The sequence below is a fragment of the Phocoena phocoena genome, chromosome 5 (assembly GCF_963924675.1).
Source record: "Phocoena phocoena chromosome 5, mPhoPho1.1, whole genome shotgun sequence".
Taxonomy (NCBI): domain Eukaryota; kingdom Metazoa; phylum Chordata; class Mammalia; order Artiodactyla; family Phocoenidae; genus Phocoena; species Phocoena phocoena.
In genome coordinates, this window is record NC_089223.1 from 82,637,222 (window position 1) to 82,652,429 (window position 15,208).

The following is a 15,208-nucleotide window of genomic DNA, read 5'->3' on the forward strand; positions in this document are numbered from 1 at the left end:
AAGTTGGCAAATAGCACCTCTGTCTTCCCACCATTGGTATTCTTGGTATCACTCACTATTCTCTATAATATTATCCATTTTTCTGCTTATCAAATCCTAGTCACCCATCCTTCAAAGTTTGGCTACGGTTTTTCACATGCCCAACTCATATCCTATTCTGGTTCTGGTAACCTTTAGTCTCTAAACCTAGAGCCTCTCATGCCTTTACTTTTAAACATCTAATTCTGTACATGTCACTCTCCATCACAATATCTAACACTTAGAAGGCAGAGAGAATGTCTCGTTCACCTTTGGATCCTTCGTGGGAATTTGCATAGAGTAAATGCTCAACAAATGGTTATTGAACTTCATGAATTCTCATAATACTCCAGATTCCCTGTTCATTGTATAAAATTTCATCTATGGCTGTGATGACCTTTTGCTACAGATGCTGGGTTGGTGAAATGAAACCTTATACTGAAAAGAAACAATGTGCACAATTCAGTATAGGGAACTATGGTTCACAGGAATGCAACCTCAGAGTAGCACACCACTCTCAGATCATATGTGGGTCCCCCAATGACCTCATCGTTGGAAATGTTAAGCATTTCAGAGCAGAAATAAAATCATAGAAGATACATTTTGCAATAGAAATGAATGAGTAGATTATTTTTAAATAATAGGATGCTGTTCTTTTTATTACCAAAATATTTTATAGCACTCATTGCAGATTTCTTTTAAATATACAGTATCAAAACTTAGTTTCCTTTGTGATTATCACATTTTAGCAGCTGAAAATCTGTTTTAAAGGAGGCATTTAAATTTGCATGTGTTTCAAATTTTTTTTCATTTTGTAATAAACTTACACTTTCTGTACAGTAATGAGAAGGCATATAAGATAATGAGATTGATGTCAAAAAAATATACCCCTGCATAAATTAAGTAAAATTTATCAGAAACAAGATTTAAAAATAAGGCAACCTGTTGTCTATATTTCAGATAGAAAGGGAATGTGACATAAAGACAAATATCCAAATATTTAATTCGAATCTTGAAATAACAATTACAAAAACAATTTGCAACCACAACAAAAGGAATGAATTGGTTTTTCAAAAAATAAACCTAATCTAATCCAATCTACTCCAATCTAATCATCTGATTTGAGTAATACAATTTGTCTTCTGAAAAGAAATCACAAGAACTTAAAAAAAATTATTTACAGGCTCTTATTAAGTTTGAAAAGGCTTATTTAAAGCACACGTATTTTTAGTAATTGTCCATATTTATGAGCAGGGAGGGAAAAGAGACATAAAAATAATCTGTTCTGTAGATGAGACCTGGATTTACCATATGCTGACAATTTTATCAATGATAAATTATGGAGTTTTGGAACTAATTATGTTTAGCACCAAGAAAAACAAAAGAAATAACTTGATTAGAAAAGTAAAACAAACAAATAATTTAACTTCATTTAGCTTGACATTAAGCTTCCAGGCCAATATAGTACTTATTTTTAAATCATGTAGAAGATGGGTAGGTTAAAAGAGGCTATGATTCAGATAACATTTCAAGGCCTTCTTCCAGCCCAAGCTATTATGTATAAAATTGAAAGATTTCAGTAAGTGCATTTATAATTGTTTCATCTGAATAATCTTCCTCTCCATTCTCTGTGCTTCATACCACTCTGAACTTCTCTGGTGAGCTTTCTCCTTTTCATATTATAGTGAAGTTACTGAAATCAAGGTTGTATCTTCCTAACCTAAGGACTTCCACCATGAAGGCAGAGACTCTTTCTCGTTCACTTCTACTTCCTCAGAAATCCTTGGCCAAGTTTTATTTTCCACACATGTTTGTTGAATCAAAATGAATAACCATAGTTTTGTCACTATATAATTACCCCATTAAACAAGGGACAGGGAGGATATTACTCTGTTTTGCTTTACTTAAGAGAATGTTTTTCTTACAAAAAAAAAAAAAAAACAAAACCTGCAATAGGAAAAGTAACAACAGTGAGTGTTTTAACCTAAAAGAGGAATACTGAGATGAATCAGTTTCTCAATAAGTGGGCTAACCTCTGAGGTTGAGTGCTAACTACACTTTAAGTTAGTCCCAGAGTTCCTTAAATCACACAGAAGATGCTTGAGTGTTATCATATTTCAGGAACATCAAGTTTTTTATATATAACTCTAGAACAAAATCAGAAGAAAAACAAAAGTATATACAATATATAAGCAAAGAAGAATGCAAGTATGGGGATAATACCTTGACTAAATAGGGGACTTAACATAGAATTCATTACCTAATAAGTGTGCTGAAATTCAGATAAGCAAATGCTTTGAGAGTCTGGAGGCAACAAACCCCCTAACTGACCTCCAAAGTCACTTTGAGATTTGATGAGAGCTCATTCCCTCCTCAAATGTCATAAGGGTTCAGCAGAGTGATCTAGTTTTAAAGGACTAAATTAGAATAAAAAGGATAATATGGCCACACATTTTATCAGTGTTAATTATTAATATTGAGATTAAAAAGAAAGGGCTGAGAGTTCGGTAGCATACTAATAGGACACTTTTTTCAGCTCGTTTTCTCTGTCAGTGTGAATATTTTGCGGCAGTTCAAAGGGAAATATACACCTGAAGAATAATGCATTCAACTGGAAAACTGGGTATAAAATGTAAAAACAGGGCTTCCCGGGTGGCGCAGTGGTTGAGAGTCCGCCTGCCCATGCAGGGGATACGGGTTCGTACCCCGGTTCCGGAAGATCCCACATGCCGCGGTGCGGCTAGGCCCGTGAGCCATGGCCGCTGAGCCTGCGCGTCCAGAGCCTGTGCTCCACAATGGGAGAGGCCACAACAGTGAGAGGCCCGCGTGCCGCAAAAAAAAAAAAAAAAAAAAAAATGTAAAAACATTAAAAAAGAGAGAAGAGAATACAGGGAGGTAATGACTTCTCACCTTAAATGACAGAGTGCAGGAAGAGTTGGGTTGATTTGATACCTCAGGATAGAATCTTTCTTTCCCCTCTTTTTAGCTCCTTGATATGTTTAAATGTCACTGGGTGTCACCCCTGGTATCCCACAAAAATGAGAAATTGACTGGGAAGTATTCAAGGTGAGAATATCATTCTTACCAGTCATTTTAGAATGCTATCTTTGTGAAACTAAACATTTTATGATGTTTTCATGATTATGCCATCATGTCATGTCAAATCTACCTAAAGTTAACAATAATCACAATTATTTTATTATTACTACTTAAATAATAGTAGTAAATAATTTTATCATCAATATAGTAAACTTATTGCTACTCTTTTACTATTTATTTATAAATTATTACGTGCTATTATCTCACTTAGTGTCTTCCACAATCCTATGATTTATTATTAAGTGGGGCTAAGAGAAGTCAGAAAATTACACTGTTAGTAAGAGGAGAAAACAGGATTTAACCCGATGTCCTTAGATTTCAAGCCTGTTTCTTAAGCCAGTACATTCTGTCTACCATATTACCTCTTCTTCTACAGGACAATGTCTTCTTTAGATTCTTTTAGATTGTGCTGCTCATTTTACTGGAAAGCTAGAAAACTGCTGTAGCACACATCTTGATTAGTTGAGACTCTGCTTAGAGGTAATCTCTATTATCACTATCCATAAACACTATGAAGAGGTAGGAGTAAATAAGGCCCTCCAGAATTTTGGGGGTGTGTGTGGACTTGGGGATACTTGGGAGGTACAGAGCCATTTTACAGATGGCTAGAAAAGTAAAAAAATGCAGTCAGACACTGGTAACTAGACACAGTGAAATGCAGAACCATGAAAATGAATCTTTCTAAGGTATATGTCTCTTCCTACAGACAAAAATTTGCAGGGCATTTGTTTTGGGGTATTATGAGTATGCCATTAACAAGTATATGAGCATCTTTGGAAAGCTGGAAGAGACAGTGTTGTTAATTCAATCTAAATGAAAACAGCAGAAACCAACGAGAACCAGATGATAGTACCTTACAGATGACTACTGAAAATTGGGTATGTAAAAGAAAAGCAGAAAGTAGAGGGTCCTTTATCCCACACAAGGATATGAGTTTAGTGTCTTTTCTAATTACCCTTGGTCATATAAAAATGATGTTTCATTTCCAAATGATATTTCAAATATACTGTTATTTACTTCTGAAAGCAATGTGAAAGTCCATGGCAGATACAAAAAGACTTCCCAGCGGAATGAACCATGTTTCAACCCTCAAGAACAATGTGCTGTAAACACTAAAGCATGTGTAGTGAGGGGAATGAATAAAACAGTTAAGCCTAGTTTACATAGGTTTGAAGAAGTAAGAAAGTTTGTAAGTGTGAAATTGAAAAATATTAGCATATAAAAATCAAAATTATATTTTAAATGTCTGAGAAAATCAAAAGCATAAAATTAATTAGGCAGTTAAAATGGCCAAATTTCTGACCATTTAACTTTTTTAAACCTGCCTTATGAATCAACTGTTATTTTCTTATTTTAATTTATTTCTATGTTATACTATTTGTAAGTTTACCTAGAGGAAAAATACATATTGTTTTGTACCTTTTGTTCACTCTTACCTGACCAAATTTTATGCTGTGAGGTAAGAAAGTAAATGTGCTTATTCAATTGTGAGATAACTTAGTCATAATTAATGGTTTTGAGGGCACTGTACCGAAAGCCAGATCAGACCTAAAAATGCCTCTCTTGCACAGTGTAATTTGGGGAGGCTCCAAAACTGTCTCCCATACTGACCTGCTGTTGGACCAACTTTTCCACCTACCTGGTCAGAAATCACACCCTTTGACCCGATTCATTTCTTTGATTTATGTAATATATTCATTATCTACTATTAGAATGCAGGTGTGTTATATAAGTTGTGTAGAAGGCCCTAGAATTACTTCTGCTTTGCCCATATTACTGCATATTATCAAATTCACTCACCATCTCACTAAGAGACCCAAAGTTCTCTTTCTATTCAGGAGAATAAACTTTGTAAGAAAAACTGAATGTGAGAAAAGAATCGCAGCTTATTGGATCTGCATATGGTTTTCGAGTTAATTTAGTTAATTGCCTTATAGATGATAGAAACAGACCCAAAAGGAGTAAGTGACCTACCCAATCCTAAACGAAAATTGGGATTAGAGGTCAAGTGGGGTGTTTTCCATATTTGAGTTGTTAAACATATTATATGATCAAGTGATACACAGTAAAACAAACTAGCTCTGCAAATATGCTTCAGGGGGACTTCTGGAAGAATAAGTAGACCATGGCATGAAGGCAGGGGTCAAAATAAAAACTTACAATAGACCTAAAGAAACTTATAAACACCATTCCAAGACAGACTCTGAAGCCTGCTGCATAGTTAAGACAAGGGCAAGCTCTTGCATAGTCAATGGTTACCCTTAATGTGGTGATGCTTTTAAGCCTAATATTTGGTTTTCATTTAAATTATTAATTTATTTTATCATTAAAATATCATTAATGATAAAGTATTTTATCATTACTTAACTTCCCACCATGTACACCATATTTTAAAATATGTAATCCCATTAAATGTATTTTAATAAAATAACAAATAACCAATTTCCCCAATTTTATCAAAGGATCAACTTGAAGTAAACATACTATTGATATTAATTAAAGGAAAAAATGTTAGTGATTTTTTCATTAATAAATGCATAATTCATGAGGGCTTTTTAAAAAGTATTTTTAATGTATAATTTTCATTGTTCCTTTCCAGAGACCCATGGGATATAAGTACCCCAGATTTGAAATGATCAGAAGAGTGGGTCTCACATTAATTAATAGATTCTAGTTTCAAGAAATTATTCTTACACTGTATTCTTTCACCTAAGCTAATAAGAAAATAAAGCCTCTTTTATCATTTGGCACTAACGTGGGTTGAAATATAGGGTAAAACTTGTTATAAAGAGAATTAACCCATAAGCTCTTAATAAAATTTTATTATGCTAAAGTATAGAAGGCAGAAATAAAAGCTTTTGTAAAACGTAAGTGCATTTCACTGCCTATGTAATTAAATTTTCTTGTATTTTGGTTATTTCCTTACTACAGCATCTGTGACAATTTATTTTTATCATTAGCTGTCCCAATTTATACCCAGTTTGCATCATCACATTGGAATATTATAAAATTATTGCACTGGAATTTATCTTCTAAATTTTACAAGGAAAGTTAATCCAAACAATTGAGTTATAACTGCATTGTTCCACATAGGTTAAAATTCAAGAAAAATGTTTGAGGTAATAATAATTAGGAAATAGGGCAGCATCCAAAATGGTATTTTCATGGAAAATCCAATACAAATCCTGATTAAAACCTAACCAAGCAAAACACTGCAGATTACCTGGATTCCAATTAAATGTGACAAATGAATATTAGACAGGTTTCAACTCCAATTCTATTTATGTCAGAATGCTCCATCAATATTGAAGATGAAACTACCAGAATTCAAGCATACAATTGCACTTTACTGCTAGATAATAGTCTGAAAACCTGAACCCAAAAAAACTTACTCAAATGTCAACTGCTACATTTGGATCACCCAAAGTGAATCACATCTCCTGTGTCATTACCTATAGATCAGGGCTAACGTGAATCACAGCTAGCAGATGACAAATGGTTACACAAACACTGAATTTCAAGTGTCAGTCACATAAAATCAGGAAAACTCAGTTACATTATTGTGTTCCTTGGCTGTTGACAAGACTGAAAACATAGTTATAAAAAATAACTAAAAGTCTTCCTTGGGAAATGTTTCTCAGTAAACTTTCTAGCCTCTCAACAAGCTCACCAGTTATGTTTTCCATGACATGTATGTTTCCTAAAAAGTAACTGCTATGTGTTTGTCTTATATAATTATGTTTATTATTAATTATTTCTTTCTTATTTTAATGGCACTGAATCCTCAAACTCAAAAAACAGAAATAACATTAAAACATGATTATAATGCCAATGATAGTTGACACCCAAAAAATAAAGATTTAATTGTACTTTATGTTGTTTATAGTGAGACAAGTACTTTTTAAAACACAAATAAAATTACATGATATCATCAAAGGTAATGCAGATATACTAATGCCCTTAAAGTAAATTAATCCTGCCTTCCTGGGGGGTGGGGGGGGGTGTATACAAAACATTATTACGGTATTTTTAATTTAATTTTCACTTTCGTGCAAAGCATTTTAAACCTATTTGTCTTAAATATACATTCATCTGCATTGCAATTCATACCAAAAATTTTATGCTTATTTTAAAAAATACTAAAAAAAAATGTGAATTCTTAAAAACCATATCAAACTCCCATCCACATAAGCACACACCGCCATACACACAGGTAAGCATGACTTTATAGCCATAAGGCAAAATGTATTTAATCTCTGGCTAATTAATCAAGAAGGTTGTTAATCATCAGACCCTGTTTAATATCATATCTGCTCAACCAGATAACAGTGTGGAAAACTAATTATTTAACATGATTTAATTTAACAATAATTTCACTTAAGGTCACTTACAATGTATTATTCTCTAATGTTGGGTTCTAATATTCATAGGTAAATGTCCAGAAAAAAAAATCAGACTTTCTCCTGCTCTAATATATTCTATTTGCATATAATCACTAAGGAAACTGGCATATAACAAAAATTGAGAGTGTCTCAATTCACTTGGGGGATGGAATGGTGAAAGACAAAATTCACTTCAAGGTTTCACTAGAAATAAAAATGTGTGTGATTCCCCTTCCTTTCCCTGCATATAACCAAATCTATTTTTATATATGAAATAATAAAGTTAGCAAGAACTTTACCATTCCATTATTTGACACAAATTTATTCTTCAGGCATCTACTTATAACCTGAAATCCAAAATATAAACCACCTAATTGTCTTTGGTAACATAAACAAATGTGAAAAGTTTCATAAGCACTACTTGCTATCTAACTTATAGGAAAGTGTAACTTAAAGGAAAGTGTACGTAAGGCCATTTGTGATAATATGAGAACCATCTCACAAGAGGATAAGAATATAGAGTGCTATAACCTTCTTTCCTCCCTCTCCCTTGCACAAAAATGAGGAAAAACTTATAATTAAATAAGAGGGGAGTCCTAATAGCATTTACAATATATTTTGGAGAATAAGATAATACTGTTCTCCTTCTTTGACTCCATTTCAGTTATCACTTGAAAAGGAGAGGTTTGAAAATATTTTCTAAATACCTAGGAGAAGAAAGAATCCAGCAAGGTGTGTTTACTGTCATTTCCTTTTACCAAGACTGGATGATTGCAATTGAAGAAATAGTTGCATGACAAAAATGAATAGAAGAAAACAATCACACAAGACCTTTCTTAGCGGCTATTGTTTAGGTATTATGGACTAGTTTAGTCTTTTCCCTAACAGGTACTACTCTGATTTATTTGTAAATGTGTTCATTTCTGACAGGTTGTTTTAAAATGATGGTTCAAGTTTGGTGAATTTTATCTATAGAGTTATGTTCCTTTATTAGGCATTTCTGTACTTTTAGCAAATATTGATTATTTCAAATAAACCAGGTTTAGTGTCAGCTATTTTATTTTGGTTTTAGACTGACCTTCGCAAGTCTACTTATTACGGCTCACTAGCGTGATTATGTGTGTGATGTTGTGTTTGCCCCTACCATTTTCCATATGCTCTGCCTCACCAACACTGCCATCCGGCGTGGTCCTTTCATAGTTGTCCTCTGGGAGTGGAAGGGCACCCAGCCTTGGCCCTGATGAACTCTTACTGCTTGGTGTTTCTGACTCCTCCAGCCCGCTGTCATAGCAACTCTGCAGTGACCCCTGATGTGGGTCCTGGGGCTGACTCACAACAGAAAACGTCACTCTACGAAATGGCTGTAAGAGAAAAGATTCTGAATGTCACTAAGGTATAAGATTATAAATAATCTTATTTTAAAAATACATAAATTACATACATTAAGGTCGACTGACAACTAATTCAATACAAAACGGTTAATATAACATGTTGAAATCTATTTTGTTAACTCTATTTTCTGAGGCAATACCTAGAGCTTAGATTTTATTATGGAAAAACTGAAAATTCCCTTTCTGAAACAGAAATAAGAAAACATTAATGTCACTAACACACACATGTAAATCTGATATTTTACTTCCACATATTCACCATTTTTCTATTCTGTAGTCTTCACTTCAGATATGTTTTACACAAATAGACTCCTTATAAAAACCAGGGTCAGTGATTTTGGAGAGCAATAAATATAGAGCTAATCCATTGTAAGAAGATTTCATTTTGTAAATACTTTGTCCATAAGGCAAATGGTTTAAAACTGAGTGTTTTGGCAGTTGACAAACTACTAAAGGTACAGCTGATAAACAGGAATTTAAATGTAGTGCTAGGAAATCGGAATATATTTCTTACTTCATTCATCTTAAATATATTACCTATTGACCCTGAAAGTGTAAGGGTAGTATTGAAATAATAAACAAAAAATTCCTGAGCCAGGGAATTCAAAATAAACCAAAATTTTTAATTGTATGTGCTTTTACTATGACTAATCACAATTTGCTCAAAAAAGTAACATCATGTACAGTCTTTAAGTTGTATTTAAAGTATGATGCAAATCTTTACCCAATTGGACATCACAATTTACTGTTACTAATGTTGGCTGGATAGAATACTTAATATATATGGAATTTAAAGGTTATCATAACTACAAAATAAAACATTTTAGGCTCATTAAGGGAACAAATTAATGCCATACATTGTCAGGGCTATGTACACATAATATTTTGGGAAAAAAATATAAAAAGGTTCTGCAATATTTGTTGGAGATTATTCTTGGCAATAGTTGTATTCATTAAGCTCTTGTATGATTTAAAAGTGGCATAAATGTACAGATTTTTGCACCTATAACTCAGACTGGTTCCTTCTAATATAAAGTATAAAACTAATGTTGCCAGAGTAGTGAGAAAGGTAAAGAAGCTTTTTTGTACTTTTAGAACTTGAATACTATTGGTAGAAATCACTAATCACAACTGGGACCAGTAGAATTTTTAAAATGTTAAGGATTATCTACATATGGTAGGTTATTAATGGGAAAGCTAAGAAGATTGTGACATTTCCCCCAAATTTATAAATTGGTTTTACTAAAGACAAACACATGGTTCCACAAATCTTCCCTTTATTTTGTCTCATAGAGAAGATTGGTCAGGAATATTGTCTTGCTCGTATTTCTAACCCAGTACCTCTCCTTCCATGTACATACTTGGAGTATACAGTCTTTATAAAATCGTTTTAATTTAATTCAAAATCAAACTTACAAAGGGAAAACATTTAAGGCACATTCTCTTCTTTATAATGTTTCACTGAATTGGGACTGCAGATTTTTAAAACAATTACGAAGTATTTCTAGTACAAACAGCATGCACACCATGGGCCAAAATTTACTGGCAACTAAATCTCTAGAAACATTTTCCTTATTTCACTAATAATTCTCATATTGCTTTACAGTAGTATGATTGTGATATTTTACCTTATTTCTTAATAAACATAGAAATCAGTTTGTATTTCCCATGCTTTATCTTATGTGTGCATATTTTCTTTTTTTTCTATTTATTACTCCCGACTGACTGCAGACTCTCTGTGAATTGTTTTATGTTTGGTCTCACTCAGAAGTAAGACCAGTGACAGTCTCCTAAAACTATACTGTTCTGCACACAGAAGATACTCAGCAAATACTACCGAACAATAAAATGTTAATGACAATGTTGAATTTAGGAAAGGATGCCAAGAGTCATGAAAACATATTATCACTTCAAGACATAGCAGTGGGTTAAGAAAAACATACAAAAAGAAAAAGGAGGGTCAAATGTTATTTTTAATTCTATTTTAATGATTCTCAAATCTTTTAGAATCAGTCCACTAATGCAAGGAGAAAGTTCAAAATGAATACAGAAATACATAAATTATGCTAATAAATTGACAAAGAGAAATAAGAAATTATGAGAGATAATGTTCCATCTTGATATAAAAATAGAAAAGAGGATGATGTTTGAACAAAGGTAGAAACCTCAGAATCTGTGCTTAAATGCTACTTTTACCAAAAGTAATTATAGAATAGCAGAGACAGGTGATAGTCTATGTTTGCAATGCAAAATGTCAAAAATAAAATAATTATTTTTCTATTATGTATTATGTAATAACTACTGTGAATCTGTGCATTTTTTAAACTTATTTTATTTATTTATTTTTGGCTGCATTGGGTTTTCGTTGCTGCACGCAGGCTTTCTCTATTTGTGGCGAGTGGGGGTTACTCTTGGTTGCAGTGTGTGGGCTTCTCATTGCGGTGGCTTCTCTTTGTTGTGGAGCAGGGGCTCTAGGCGTGCAGGCTTCAGTAGTTGCAGCATGCGGGCTCAGTAGTTGTGGCTCACGGGGTCTAGAGCGCAGGCTCAGTAGTTGTGGCGCAAGTGCTTAGTTGCTCTGCGGCATGTGGGATCTTCCTGGACCAAGGCTCGAACCCGTGTCCCCTGCATTGGCAGGAGGATTCTTAACCACTGCACCACCAGGGAAGCCCTGAATCTGTGCATTTTATTTTCTTGATTCCGTACCCTATTTTAACTGTGAATATATTGATCCCCATGAATTATTGTAGGTTACACATTACATTTAACGATGGAAGGAAAATGTTGTAATTTTAAAATGCTAAGATCAATATATATACTAGCAAATGCTTAGATCTATTAATAATTCCTTTTTATAAAAAGCTTTTTCATTTAAAATAATATCTAAATGAGTGGAAAATGATTCATAATAAAAATCTAGAATAAAGAATATCACACAATGGGTCATAAAATACTCCATCTATCATTTTTATCTACACGTAAAAATATCCCATTAGAGCTCTACATACAATATAAACATTACATTACTACCTCTTAAACTTTATTTTGATAAATTTAAGTAAATAAAATCTTGTGACAAACTATTTAAGTTGGTAATGTGAACCAAATTGGTACAGAATTCTGAATTCTGAAAGAGAACCCATTAATGCAAGAATTAAGTTTAATTCTAGTAATAAATCACACATGTAGATTTAGATAGATAGGTAAATAGATAGGCAGATATTTCGGGAGACAGACAAGTATTTACACACTATCCTTCATCATTGGGTTGGGTCTATTGAGAAGATAGGTTTTATGGCAGAAGTTATGACACAGAAATTCATATTATTTACATAGTCCAGATATATTGACTAAACCAGAAATGTAAGCAATGTGTTGACTGTGTGACAGAGAGAATGAGTTTGCATTGTATATGTAACTGTCACTTTGTTAATGACTGATACTCTGAAGCAGAGTGGTTTAAGTGATGATTCCTAAACCTAGATGTGCCTCAGAATCATCCAGAGTACTTCTGAGAAAACACAATGCAAATATCTGGCCTCAGCTTAAACCCAGTGAATCAGCATTCAGGGTGGAACTGGATATCAATCATTTCTAAAATCTCTCCAGGTGATGAAGAGGCACAGAGAGGAAGGAGAAACCCTACAGTCAAAAGACTATTTGGTCAAAAAGACTAAACTGCTTCAGGAAGCAAGCTGGTCCCCTAAGTGTTCATAAAATTTCCCTGGAGAGTCAACAGAACCATGATTTCATCTTGGGATGCAAAAGTATAATATGAAGATATTTAGTGACCTGAGGTGTCTGAGCTTTCTATTTTTCTGTCTAGGATGATAAATGACTTCATGTCTTGGAAAGGCAAGCTGGTCTATACAAAACAGGAAAAAGCAGAAGAGCTTGAGGACGAGTGTCAGCTTCCCAGATCTTTGAAACTATGACAATGTGTTTGAAAATTGAGTAAGTAATGCAAGGAAGAAGTGTCCAAGAAAATTGTTCCAAAAATTGTGCATGGGACATGTGTGAGAATTATAAACAAGAGGGAGTGGAAATCAAAGATTTTATTAGGCAAATAAATGATCTAATTAAAGGGGTGAGATTAAAGACATGATCTGACAATTCCCTGCAAAAGAGAAGGAAGAAAAAATGTTGAGGGCAGAGGATTATGCTAAGAAAGAATGAGGGAACAGCAAAAAGAATGGCCAGCAAGGCCACTATAAAGCAAAGCTGTGTGGCTGACTGGATCTAGTTGTTATACCTACACTTGTTTTGTCCCGTTATGTCCCAGGGTTTCAAGGATGTTCCAACAATAATTCTACACATTTAAGAAACTCAAAATCTTATATAAAAACAGACAAAATATAATATGATTAAGTTTCCAATAAAATAAAGGTACCCCCAAAATGCCATGAAACCTGCTTAGGAATTTAGGGCAGGCAAAGGAGGGGTTTCTGGGTCAAGATCTCTAAAATAATTTTGATAGATAATACATATTTGAAGGCTGATAATAGATTTCATATCTGGGACCAGCAGCAAAGGATAAAAAATAGGGTGAGTAAGAAAACCAGGTCATTTTTGAAACTCAGAAGCCAAGGAAGGTTAATTTCAGGAAAGAGAATAAAATCTTATGTGATCAAAGCCATCAGAGATTTTGAGAAGAATGCTGATTACCAAAGGTCCATTGGATTCATCCATTAGAAGGGCATTTTTGCTAAAAAATCTCTGAACTCTGGGGAACAATTCTAGGAGATTAAGCCAGAGGAAGTAAAAGACCCACTTGTAAATATATGGAGAAATGGAGAAAGTGGGGACAGACTACTAATTTTTAAAATATGGTATGAGAGATGTGAGGTAGCAGTTAAAAGAAAAAAAAGATTTGTGTAAAATCTTTATTTTTTTTTGTCTTTTTTCATTGTTATTGAAAAAGTTTTGCTTTAGGGTAAATAGTTGAAGATGCAACAAAAAGGGCAAGCAAAAACATGCCTAATAACATAAGGTTGTCGAGGAATGAAAGAAATCAGAGACTGGAAGTAAACTAACTAGAATTAATAGAAAAATGAAATTAAGAATAAAATCACAAAGGCAAGGTAAACAATAAAACTCATTGAGGAACTGCATGTATGATTTGTGTGTGTGTATGCGTGTGTGTGTGTATGTGTTTAATGAGAAAAAATATTGTATATTAGAAATAATAGGAAAAAAAATTTATTCCAAGCAACATTATAGATTCCCCATTGACCTCAGACAACTTAGCTGACCCTTGGCTCTTGTGCCTTAGGCTCAGGGTCTGTAAAATGCAGAAAATAATACCTGCCCCTTACTAACTTAAATTCTCTGAGAATTAATGAGATGGTTTATACAGAAGAACCTTAAGCTCGCTCAAAGACATATACTATAAAAGGTATTATACCTCAGGCCACAGCTATATAACTAGAGCTATCTCCCATTATGTTTTAGGCTTTTTGTTTTTTGTTTTTTTAAGAAAATATAGAGCTGGCCCAGCAATTTACAAAGTTTCTAAATATAATTTTAAAAATTCATATGAAATTTCAGACCTAATTTTCCAATTCATGCACTAAGTTTTTATTGTTCTACATGCAAGTTATTTGTAAAACATATAGGTACATCCAGTAACACCCACATTTTTCAAAAACTATTTGAATCTAATCATTTTTATTGAGCATGAATATTTTTATATTCAATTATTTAAGAATGACATTCATCAATTATCTTTTGTTTCCATTATGACACACTAGAGACTTTCACTTGAAGACACACATATATTCAAAGGTAACTCTGGATAATATCCAATCCCTGGGATGTGGGATGTATCTCCATCCTCATGCCAGGCCCCAGCTGATGAAAATGCATTAGAATTGACTTTGCTTTAAACTACTATAGACTGGGAATCAGTCCATTCTTTATGTAATCTTTATCCATTCTTTATATAATTTTATTCACTTTCTGTTCTAGAAATCTAGAGGTCACATGGGAAGTGGATACAGATGTGAATGGAGAGGTCTTCTCCCTTCTATTCTTTCCCTCATGCTGTGGGAGTCCATAAGTATGGCTGTGTCTTCCTATCCTCCTCTCCTCATTGAGAATTCTGATGAGCCCAAGGTGAGGGACATGTGATCGCCATGATCATTTCCACATAAAATCAACCTCAGAGCCTTGAAAAGGCAAGCATAGCAAATAAGGATTAAGTTGGGTGCTGTGGGGTTATACAATGTAACATATTCAATAAATGCATTTACTTATTAATATTTTGGATTTTTTAAAATTTGGAAAACATGAACATAAGTTAAAATGGTGTATTGGTAAACT

The 15,208-nt window shown here is 33.5% G+C and overlaps 1 protein-coding gene across 3 annotated transcripts in view; it reads right to left on the reverse strand.

Moving 5' to 3' along the window:
• Positions 1–15,208, reverse strand: part of PCDH7 (protocadherin 7) — a 416,390-nt gene that overhangs the window by 216,291 nt on the left and 184,891 nt on the right. For 2 of the 3 annotated variants that reach the window (XM_065877988.1, XM_065877986.1), the window contains one exon: positions 8,668–8,860. In XM_065877988.1, the coding sequence (XP_065734060.1) occupies positions 8,668–8,860 (193 nt within the window). Of the gene's footprint in view, positions 1–8,643; positions 8,861–15,208 lie in introns of all 3 variants that reach the window. The other variant, XM_065877985.1, reaches the window with a different exon arrangement.